Source organism: Populus euphratica, unplaced genomic scaffold, assembly GCF_000495115.2.
Source record: "Populus euphratica unplaced genomic scaffold, PopEup_1.0 scaffold3351.1, whole genome shotgun sequence".
NCBI lineage: Eukaryota > Viridiplantae > Streptophyta > Magnoliopsida > Malpighiales > Salicaceae > Populus > Populus euphratica.
The window spans coordinates 109-12363 of NW_011503203.1; the positions used below are offsets into that span (position 1 = coordinate 109).

The 12255-nt window shown below is 37.8% G+C and overlaps 1 protein-coding gene across 1 annotated transcript; it reads right to left on the reverse strand.

Annotated features, from left to right (window-relative positions):
* Positions 1–721: 721 nt before the first annotated feature.
* On the reverse strand, positions 722–2276 carry LOC105119697 (ricin-like). The gene is made up of 2 exons (XM_011017864.1): positions 2177–2276; positions 722–1783 (listed from the first exon to the last, which is right to left on the reverse strand). Exons 1-2 carry the CDS (start codon positions 2258–2260, stop codon positions 824–826), a joined length of 1044 nt encoding a protein of 347 aa, XP_011016166.1. The 5' UTR covers positions 2261–2276; the 3' UTR covers positions 722–823.
* Positions 2277–12255: the final 9979 nt, after the last annotated feature.

The following is a 12255-nucleotide window of genomic DNA, read 5'->3' on the forward strand; positions in this document are numbered from 1 at the left end:
TTTCCTAAAAAACAAGAAAAAAAAAGGAAAAAAAAGAAATGCCACAAGCAACATAAACTAAAAAATTAAGGGCTTATTTAGAAATATAATAAAATGTTTTTTAAATATATTAAAATAATAATTTTTTAATTTTATTTTGATCGTTAGCATATTAAAAAAAAACTAATTTAAAACTTAAAAGAATTCAATTTTTTTTAAAAAATTACAGTAATACCAAACACCACCTATAAGAGGACAACAGTGTCTCTCCAGGTCATCTCCAATCCTCTCGCTCTCTCTATCTTCACTTTCCTCTTCTTCTTCCTCATTTTCATGTCCTGGTACACTTGTCTCTCTTTGGATTTACTTCATTTTTGCACTTTTATGATCGCCAAAAATAGTTTTATTGTCTATTTTGAAGAGAGAAAAAAAAAATGGTAGCCCTTAAATACATAACTGAAACACAGGGCAAAAACCTCCATATAAAACTGACAAATTCTTGCAAGAGGACTCCCACAAACATCAATAACTAGACAAGGCCCTCGCCAGTCCTGAAACCCCATGCAACAAAAATAAAAATGAAAAAAAGATGAACTCGTAAGCAAGAGATCTTCTCAAATGTTCTGCCAGAGAAGTAGTTAGAACACTGTATTTCTTAACGACAGATTTATTTTATATAATAATATTGCAGACCCAAACATCATACATAGGGATTAGGGAATTAATAATATGGATATTGGAATACAGTTTTAAGGGACAGCAATAATTTGTTGTCATTTATTTAAGCTGCTAGATATTGCCTTGGCTTGATAGACTTTGGGCCAAAGGAGCGTCTGCGTAATTATTACGACAGACGCCATACCTGGTTAGCTCCTCCGTTGAAATCCCAAATAATTATTTCGAACAGGTTTAGAATGGAATAGCTCACATCCAACACCAAAGCATTATTCACGTTCAAAATGGGGAAATAAGCTTCGCCGTGGCTGTCACCAAACGTCCAACGTTGGTTAGATGACACAGGGCTACAAGAGACAACGAGGACCAAGCTTCCTTTGGTATTTCCATTACTAGTTAGGCACAAATCTGTATTTGCATCAAGCCTGATTGAACCATCTGCGTAAAAATTCCATTTTTGTTCAGTCTTGTTCTTCACGCACTTGGCTAACTTTGGGACATATTTGTTGAATTCCAAGCAGTAGCCCCAAAGCCCGACAATGGACTTTGGTGATGGTTTTGAAACACTGGTGAAATTCCAACCTTGGCCCAAGGCATAAACATTGGTTTCCAAGGTGAGTAGGGAGCCACTTTTCCCTGACTTTGAGGTCAAAACCAGTGACGAGGAGGGGTTTAGTATGGAGCCATCCTTCTGTACTTTCCAAATTGTGGCGCTAGCCTTCACCTTCTTGCAGTCAGAGATAAATACATCGCTTCCTGGACTTGTGCCGTTTGTGGCCAAACACTTGCCTTTAGATTGAATGGTCCCGTCCTTCTCCAAGCTCCATTGTTGATTCACATCTCCGTTAGATTTACACGGGTACAACTGTACTACGTTTCCATCAAAGTAGAATCCAAGAAAGACGTCAACGCACAAATTATTTATGCCAACAATGTGTTGTGTGGACTTTGCACCAGAAACAACATCGTCATTTTTTGGCACGACAGAGCGGATGATCATGTCCCTTCCAGTTTGATCTTCTGCCAATGAGTCCATGTTCCTGGCTTCTGTATTCACCATGAGTATAGTCGACAAAAGATATGTTGCCACCACAATCCACAGCTTCATATTTCCTTTCAATTGTTTCATCTGTCAAAGTATACGTGAAGATGATCAAAATCTAGTATTGTTAATTAATAATTATTATCATTAATTTTCTACATCCCATAAAGAGAGTTTTATTGGGATTTTCACACAGTAAATAAAATGCATTCAATATTATGTCAACTCATACACTTTTATTGTATTTAGAGTATTATATTTTAAAAATAAATGGAGTGGGAAAAATATGTGTGAAATCTATTCAAAGAGAGGTAGAGTAGGAAAATTTATGTACTGAATTCTTGTAATATATATATATATATATATATGTAAATAAGAAAAATGATTCTCATTATGGGATGGAGGGGGTACATGCTAATCATAATATATAGCTAAATTAAGGAAAATGGAAGTAGGCAATGAGGGAAAAAGAATACGAACATTGAAAGTCTGTATGCAGCGAACTCTTGTGAGGAAATGGGAATTCAAGAGAGGCGAGGGATGATTTCTATCGTTGCAAGTCATCTGCTTTTATAGGGGGTTCGTGGCTTCGTGCTTTTCTTGTTTTCTTCAACCACGAGTTACACATTTCAAACTGTACATTTCCATCATTGATTGTAATATTTCGAGTATTTTTCACATTGTACGTAAATCTTATATCCATAAATATAATTTTTGTTTACAGAAGCATTTATTTTCATTCTGATAGAATTTGAGCGATCGAATTACATGTTTTTCACTCCCTAGGATCGATCATCCATTATTAGGAAGATGAATCATCTTGTTTTCAGGCCTTACTATCCAACCTTATGTAACATTATGAAGAGGATCAACGGCAGAATCCAATTACAAGTCAATAAGGGTTAGAAATCTCTGATTTATAAGATTAGAATTATTTTCCCTTTATTAGAACTCTTAATTGTAAGGCTATAAATAGTGAAATGTAGAACATTCATCAACGTTAAGAAATTAAATCTCAAATAAATCTAGAAACTTTTTCTAAACCTTTCTCTTCCTCCTTGAGTTCTCATCATTGGTGTTTTTATTGAGAGGCTATACCATGGATGACATCCCATGGGAAGCAATTAAAGCACTGGAGTTTGGATTTCAAACTTTTAGTTTATTTTTGATAAGCAAATTAGAAAAAAGCCTAGAAAAGGCAAAAACGGCAACCTAAGGGGTTAGCTGAAAAATACATCAGTTAAACGACAAGAGCCAAGCAAAAGAGATCTGGGAAAACACAAGGACTAGAAATACAACAATAAAAAAAACTTCAGCCTCGGCTGATGCCTTTTCCAGGAAACTAACAGCAGACGACACCTTAGAGAATGAATAGCAATCCCCCCAATAATAGCTTCAATAACTTCAGCAGAACCTGTCTCTAACTTTTTAGCACATAACAACAGTCAATTTTAGGAGCAGCAACAAACACTACATGGATTTATCATCAAGGAAATCTAGCTGAAACCAACTACATCAAAACTCCATAGCCGATGTTTTAATTGTAAAGCCATTTAATTAGGTGGCATAATTGATGGGATTTGAGTGGGAGATAAGTTGTAATTGGTGGAGTATGAGTGGAGGATGAGTTGTTAGGCATATATTCCTCCTAAATTTATGACCATTATACCCTCACTCTTGCCTATAAATAGGCAATGCATTCAAGCCTATATGCACACCAAAATAGAGAGAAGAAGAAGAGAGTGAAGAGAGAGTAATCCCACAAAATTGTGAGGTATTTGTGATAGAGTAAGTGAGGTGTTTTCTCCTAATAATAGAGAGATTCTTAGTTGTTCTCCTATTATTCGAGAGAGGTTGTAATTCCCATATTACTTAGTAAAATCCTTCTATACTTGTCTGTGGACGTAGCCCAATTGGGTGAACCACGTAAATTCTTGTGTGTTCCATTTCTCAATTTTATTCGGTCTCTTATCTTTTATCTTGTCGGGTTTGCATGCCAGAATCCTAACAGTGGTATCAGAGCCTCCTGGTTGGTGTTGTTAATACACAAAAGTTATTCGTGTATATGGATACTATTCACGTATACGGCATTATTCATCTATACGGCACTATTCACCCATACGGTACTGTTCACATACGTTGCTGTTGGCGTATATAGAAAGTCAGTGCGGTGATTAAATACAGTCTAGGAAGTTCTGTCTAAGGAGATTGGGTTTTAAGCGGGACCGTTTGTGACCCCTCCAATCTTTCCTGGGAACTTACTTAGTGAAGTATTATTCACACGATACTATTTCTATATACGTTACAGACCTGTGAAACAATGATAGCTGAATAGATCTCGGTGAATACAATGGCAGCAAAGTACGAGATTGAGAGATTTAATGGGAGCAATTTTTCATTGTGGAAAATGAGAATCAAGGCAATCTTAAGGAAAGACAATTGCTTGGCAGCAATTGGGGATCGACCCGTGGAGATCACTGATGATGCAAAATGGAATGAGATGGATGGCAATGCTATTGCTAACATACATTTAGCATTAGCCGATGAAGTATTATCAAGTGTGGCAGAGAAGAAAACAGCTAAGGAGATATGGGAGACTCTATCAAAGTTATACGAGTCCAAGTCTTTGCACAATAAGATTTTCTTAAAGAGAAGACTTTATACCCTTCGAATGGCAGAAACCACGTTGGTGACTGACCACATCAACACAATAAGAACTCTATTTTCACAACTCACTACGTTGGGTCATCAAATAGAGGAAAATGAACGTGCAGAGCTTCTACTTCAAAGTCTTCCAGATTCGTATGATCAGCTTATTATCAACTTGACCAATAATATCCTCTCAAACTATTTAGTTTTCGATGATGTTGCAGTCGCTATCTTGGAAGAAGAAAATAGGCGCAAAAACAAAGGAGACAGAAACAGTTCAAACCAAGCAGAGGCATTGTTGGTGTCAAGAGGAAGATCAACGGAGCGTGGCTCTAGTGGGAGTCAAAGGCAGGGGAGGTCCAAATCAAGAAGTAAGAAGGCTGTGAAATGCTACAACTGTGGCAAAAAGGGGCACTTCAAAAAGGATTGTTGGTTTAAAAAGGGTATAGAAAATTCTGTAGAGTCATCAAAATCTCAAGGGTGTGTTGCGAGCACCTCAGAAGATGGAGATGTTTTATATAGTGAAGCAGTGACAATCTCTACAGATACAGAAGAGCTCACTGAGGTCTGGCTAATGGATTCAGGAGCAACATGACATATGACTCCTAATCGAGATTGGTTCCATACATATAAACCTATCTCTGGAGGCAAAGTGTTCATGGGTGATAATCATGCTTTAGAGATTGTTGGCATTGGCACCATCAAATTGAAGATGTATGATGGCTTGATTCGTACTATTTCAGAAGTGCGACATGTGAAAGACTTAAAGAAGAATCTTTTGTCTATAGGACAATTTGATAGTCTTGGTTGTAAGATCCGAACAGACAATGGAATTATGAAAATCATCAAAGGAGCGCTGGTGGTATTAAAGGCAAGAAAGACAGTTGCAAATGTATTTGCATTAATGGGAGAAACACATCATGAGGCAGAAGCGTCAATCGCATCAGCCAGTCCTGCAGAAGAGAAGACGATGATGTGGCATCAAAAACTAGGTCACATGTCAGAAAAAGGTTTAAAGGTTCTCTCTGATCAGAAGTTACTCCCTGGGCTTACAAAGGTTACTTTACCTTTTTGTGAGCACTGTGTTACAAGTAAACAACACAGGTTGAAGTTTGGCACATCTACAACTAAGAGCAAATGCATCTTAGACCTGATTCACTCTGATGTTTGGCAAACACCGGTTGTATCCTTGGGAGGAGCAAGATACTTTGTATCATTCATAGATGACTTCTCCAGGAGATGTTGAGTGTATCCAATTAGAAGGAAGACAGATGTGCTTACAGTCTTTAAAACTTTCAAAGCGCGGGTGGAACTTGAATCTGAAAAGAAGATCAAGTGTTTGAGGATTGACAATGGAGGAGAATATACCAGTGATGAATTTGATAAATTCTGTCAACATGAAGGTATCAAAAGGCAGTTCACAACGGCATACACTCCACAACAAAATGGAGTGGCAGAGCGGATGAACAGAACTCTATTAGAAAGAACAAGAGCAATGTTGAAGGCTGCAGGTCTAGGAAAGTCATTCTGGGCAAAAGCAGTCAATACCGCCTGTTATGTGATAAATCGATCTCCATCAACCGCAATTGAGCTAAAGACACCGATGGAGATGTGGACTGGAAAACCAGCTGATTATTCTCGATTGCATATATTTGGAAGTCCTGTGTACGTGATGTACAATACACAAGAAGTTAGCAAGCTGGATTTAAAATCCAGAAAATGTGTATTTTTGGGATATGCTGATGGAGTGAAGGGGTATCGCTTGTGGGATCCCACTGCCCACAAGGTAGTGATCAGCAGAGATGTCATATTTGCAGAAGGTAAAATGCAAATGGAAGAACATAATAGCATTCTAAAGAAGACTACAACAGTCCATATAGAAAATACTCAGAATCATGCTTCTTCTGAAGCTGTACTAGAGCATGAAGAGCAAGAACAAATAGAGTCTGAAACTCCTGAAGTTCGGCGGTCAACTCGTGAAAGAAGACCACCGGCTTGGCACTCAGAATATGTTACTGAAAGTAACATTGCATACTGTCTTCTAACAGAGGATGGAGAGCCATCAACTTTCCATGAGGCTATCAAAAGCACAGATGTATCTATGTGGATGACAGCAATGCAAGAGGAGATTGAAACTCTGCACAAGAATAATACTTGGGATCTTGTTCCGCTACCACAAGGAAGAAAGGCCATTGGCAACAAATGGATTTACAAGATAAAACGTGATGGCAATGATCAAGTGGAGCGGTATCGTGCAAGATTGGTGGTGAAAGGATATGCTCAGAAAGAAGGAATAGACTTCAATGAGATATTTTCTTCGGTGGTACGACTTACGACAATCAGAGTAGTCTTGGCAATGTGTGCTATATTTGATCTTCACTTGGAGCAGTTAGACGTGAAAACTGCATTTCTTCATGGAGAACTTGAAGAAGAAATTTATATGCTCCAATCAGAGGGTTTTGCTGAAACAGGCAAGGAGAACTTGGTTTGCAGGTTGAACAAATCTCTATACGGTCTCAAACAGGCGCCGAGGTGTTGGTATAAGAGATTTGATTCCTTCATAATTAGCCTTGGGTACAACAGACTCAGTTCAGATCATTGTACGTATTACAAGAGGTTTGAAGAAGATTTCATCATTTTGTTGTTGTACGTGGATGACATGTTGGTGATAGGCCCCAACAAAGATCGAGTCCAAGAATTAAAGGCACAGTTGGCTAGGGAATTTGATATGAAGGACTTGGGACCAACAAACAAGATTCTAGGGATGCAAATTTACCGAGACAGAAGTAAGAGGAAGATTTGGCTTTCTCAAAAGAATTATTTGAAGAAGATCTTGCGACGCTTCAACATGCAAGATTGTAAGCCAATTTCCACCCCACTTCCTATTAACTTCAAATTATCCTCAAGTATGTCTCCTAGCAATGAAGTAGAGAGGATGAAGATGTCTCGAGTACCGTATGCATCAGCAGTGGGAAGTTTAATGTTTGCCATGATATGTACAAGACCAGACATTGCACAAGCAGTGGGAGCAGTTAGTCGATACATGGCAAATCCTGGTAGAGAGCATTGGAATACTATTAAGAGGATCTTGAGATATATCAAGGGTACCTCAGATGCTGCATTATGTTATGGAGGATTAGAATTTACTATCAGAGGTTATGTTGATTCAGATTTTGCTGGTGACCTTGAGAAAAGAAAGTCCACTACAGGTTATGTGTTCATAATTGCAGGAGGAGCTGTGAGCTGGATTTCTAAACTACAGACTGTTGTAGCGTTATCCACAATAGAAGCTGAGTACATGGCAGCTACACAAGCTTGTAAAGAAGCAATATGGATGAAGAAACTTATGAAGGAGCTCGGGCACAAACAAGAGAATATTCTTTTGTATTGTGATAGTCAAAGTGCCTTGCATATTGCAAGGAATCCAGCATTTCATTCAAGAACAAAACACATCGATGTTCAGTATCACTTTGTTCGTGAAGTGGTGGAAGATGGAAGTGTGGATTTTCAGAAGATTCACACAAAGGAAAACCCAGCAGATGCTTTGACGAAACCGGTCAACACTGATAAGTATATATGGTGCAGATCCTCTTACGGCCTAGCAGAAACGTAAGCAGCATGAAGATGACAAGTATAGAAATGATAGAAGAATCACAAAAGATCAAGTGTGAAGACTTGATTAATTCATCAAAGTCTTCAAGTGGGAGAATGTAAAGCCATTTAATTTGGTGGCATAATTGATGGGATTTGAGTGGGAGATGAGTTGTAATTGGTGGAGTATGAGTGGAGGATGAGTTGTTAGGCATATATTCCTCCTAATTTTATGACCATTATCCCCTCCCTCTTGCCTATAAATAGGCAATGCATTCAAGCCTATATGCACACCAAAATAGCGAGAAGAAGAAGAGAGTGAAGAGCGAGTAATCCCACAAAATTGTGAGGTATTTGTGATAGAGTAAGTTAGGTGTTTTCTCCTAATAATAGAGAGATTCTTAGTTGTTCTCCTATTATTCGAGAGAGGTTGTAATTCCCATATTACTTAGCAAAATCCTTCTATACTTGTCTGTGGACGTAGCCCAATTGGGTGAACCACGTAAATTCTTGTGTGTTCCATTTTTCAATTTTATCTGGTCTCTTATCTTTTATCTTGTCGGGTTTGCATGCCAGAATCCTAACATTAATCCCAACCCTTTTATTGTCAAAACATCATCACAACATCACATCAAGCTACAAACTCATAGATTCTCGAAACTCCTTGTTTCGCAAGTTGGTCTGCCATATGATTTGCTTCCCTCGTAGTATGTGTGGACTTTACAGTCCTAAAGGCATATGAAAATTTAGAAGCCAGGATGAACAGTTATCGGTAATACCACAGTCTATTACCTCGCGGGGTAAGCACCTAATGTGCCATATTTGCAGAGACAGATTCAACATATCTTCTCTTGAGGAAGTTAGTTCCACGCTTTCACAACAGTTATATATTCAGCTTCATTGGAGTCTTTAATCCCAATAGGTATAGAGAATAAGCATATCACCTTTCCATTGCAGTCTCTTAAAACTCCACCAATACCAGCCATACCAGGTTTGCCTAGTGATGAGCAATCAACGTTCTTTTTGAGTACTATTGTAAGCTTAAAAGCAGACCATCTAATAGAAGGTCTAATTTTCCTGACATTCGTCCATTTAACTAACCCATCATGAGAAATTAAAAGGTCTAGTGCACAGTATGAGACATCAGGATACAATGCCTTGATCCATTCCTAAGAATCCATGTAGACCAAGATATGGCAAAGAACAACATTGACCACACCTTTCTTTGAAACTTCCCATGGACAAGAAACTCCCATTGTTTGAATAGATCCGAAAGATTGCCAGGGCAGCACCAAGAAAGCCCCCACCATTCTATTAATTTCAACCAACCATTCTATTACTTTCAACCAGATGCTCCAGCGATAGTGACAGTGAATTAATAAGTGATCAACCAATTCCACGAACGTCGACATACATAATGGACACATAGCATCATTAATCCCCAGTATACCTCTTCTAACTAAAACTCCTCGTGTTTATTTTTTTAGAATAACCATCCAAAAAGAGATTTCCATCTTTGGGGGAACTAACCCTTTCCATGACCCACAAAATGAGTAATATGATTAAGATTGGAAAGTAGCAGATAGCATTCCACACAGACTTTACCGTATATTTTCCATTTGTATTTGCCTTCCAGATCAACTTATCCATAAAACCATTTGCAATAACAGTTCTTGAAATATTTTCAAGAGTTGAAATGTTCAAACTGGAATTCATGATGTCTAGCAATGGATTAGTCACCTAAAGGAGGTGATCATGAAGAGTCCAGGACAATGCAGTAGAAGCTCGGACTCGGGCCGAAAACTATCTTCTATAGGCAGCGAGTCTGCCTTAGAATCAAGACCGGGAGAATAATTTTTTTCTGCAGAAGAAGGTGCTACTAACAATCTCGATAGAAAACATTCCTCCAAAACATGTATGAGAGTTTTATCTTTAGCTGGGGAGGATCCCGTCGCTTAGATCAGCCAAGAATACTAGTTCTTCAGGTTCCAGGAGATTTAAAAGGAAGACAAGGATAATTACATCTTTTTTTTCCTTGAAAGGGAGGCTAATCTATGTGTCTGTCTAATCTAGTGCATAGGTGGATCGAAGGCCCTTGTAGGCACCTTCATTGGAGATGTACCTTTATCGAAGGTCTAAAACTTAATTTTGTAAGAGAAACCAAGGCAAAAAAGCGGAAGGCCATTGAATATGCCCATTTAGAAGATGACCTCATAACTAAAATGCAGAAAAGTACAAAGGACAAGCAGCGTAAATTAGTCATACCATCATCAGAGCTGTAAGCCATCTTTTGAAATGTCTCTCACCGGAGTTAAGTAACTTTCCTAGGAATGATGAGGATCAATGGCAAAATCCAATTACAAGTCAGTAATAGATACTGGCAGGGTTAGAATCTATGATTTAGAAGGTTCTGATCAGAGTCAATTGTCCTAAGACACTATAATAAAGATTGGAGGGAGATTGCTACAAAGATACATCAGATTATTTTTGAAAATGGTTTTCCAAATTATTTCAGAACTATCTCATAGTGTGGCACGGAATCAATACAATGATAACCAGTACATATGGTGTTCAAGAGGCCTTATCGGTTTCAGATTGGGTGATAGGAGAATGATTAGTTTCTATATAGACAGGTGGAATGATTATGGAATTATGAGGGAGACATCTCCATGACTCTATGCTTTAGCTTCAGAACCAACAGCAACAGGTTATGATGTGTTAGCCCAAGATTGAACTTACAGCGTATAATCAAGTAGATAGACGGTGTTGGAATCTTGATATAACAGGAGATTACACAATTAAATTTGGATGTATCACTATTTACAGGATAATATTTTCAAGTGTTTCCGACCACTTAATTATTATGGAAAGGTCTAATACCTCTTAAGATTGAAGTCCTTTTTTGAAAATTGATGCATGACAACTTATGTACAGGGAGTTTTTAGCCTACAGACATATCATATCCCATCAACAAGCGACTTGTCTGTTTTGAGACTATGAAACACAATCCTCAAGTCATATGTTCCTACATCGTTTAAAGCCATGGAAACTATGGAGTAGATTTATGAATTGGCTTAAGATCCAGCGGGGCATGCTAAATTTAATTGATCATGTCTTGCTGCAGTTGGATCATTCGGTGACAGGGAGATTTTTGTGGCGAGAGATTTTATCATTGTCTTATGGAATTCTTTGGGGCGTCTGGGTGACTAGAAAAAATATAGTGTTTTAGAACAAGGATCCAAAATAAAATAGTAATTTTCATCTTATACTTCAGAGGTTAACTCTTTGGTTAAGTCTACAAACAAGAATTTTCATTACACAAGTCTGGATCTATATCGAGCCCCGAGAACATCTTATAATGTACAAACTAGATTTTTGAGAGTCTCGCTATCTTAGTTATTCAGTTCGGTAAAGATTTTTTTTTTTTCTGTCCTTTTTCTCTCTGTCTATATACACAAACACAACTTTTCTTTTTCTAGTTAGCCAAAGTATGCCGAGTTAATATATTCATGAGCATTAAGAAATAAAATTTCGAATAAATCTGAGAATTTTTTTGAAGCCTTCCCTTTCCTTTGTTGAATCCCATTACACTATTGCAACTTCAATACTGTACACATATGCCACTTTAATGCTTCTCTTATATTATTGGTTGACAATCCTTTCTTGACAGTTGATGGTGTTGGTGTTACGCTTTTAATTTTATTTTGGTCGGTTAGCAGATATATTGGTGCAAAAAGACTCCGTTTTTGTTCTGGCTTGGCTTTCACACACTGTTCTAGCAAAGGGACATTTTTGTTAGCTTGCAAGCAGAGGTTTTCAAGCCCAGCAATGAACTTTGTAACTCGTTATGAATTATAGCTGAGCTGCCAACCTTGACCCAAAGGTATAAACATTGGTTTCCTCTGTAAGCACGGTTCTTATATTCCTTGATTTTGCCATCAGGACTATGCTGACATCTATGCAATGTGTGAATTCTTGTTAGAGTTTCTCTACTGAAATAATGGGCGTCGATGAAAAGATTTATCACACAAAATAATACAAAAGCTTTGAAAAATGTCAGCTATACTCGCTCCTTGAGAGAAGGAAATGAGATTTGGATAGAGCTGGAGAGTTTATAGCCTGGCTTTGAATCCTTTTTTTTTTTTTGTCCTTGTTGCCTGTTTGATAGCCATCTCCTGGAAGGTGCTTTTGTGATTTCTCGTAGGGTAATTAATGTCACTTGATTATCATCCAAAGAAAAAAAAGAAAAGCTAGCCCTACCGAATATTGTGTGAGTTCGTAGCATACTATAAAGTCTTTATATATATCAAGCACTGAAG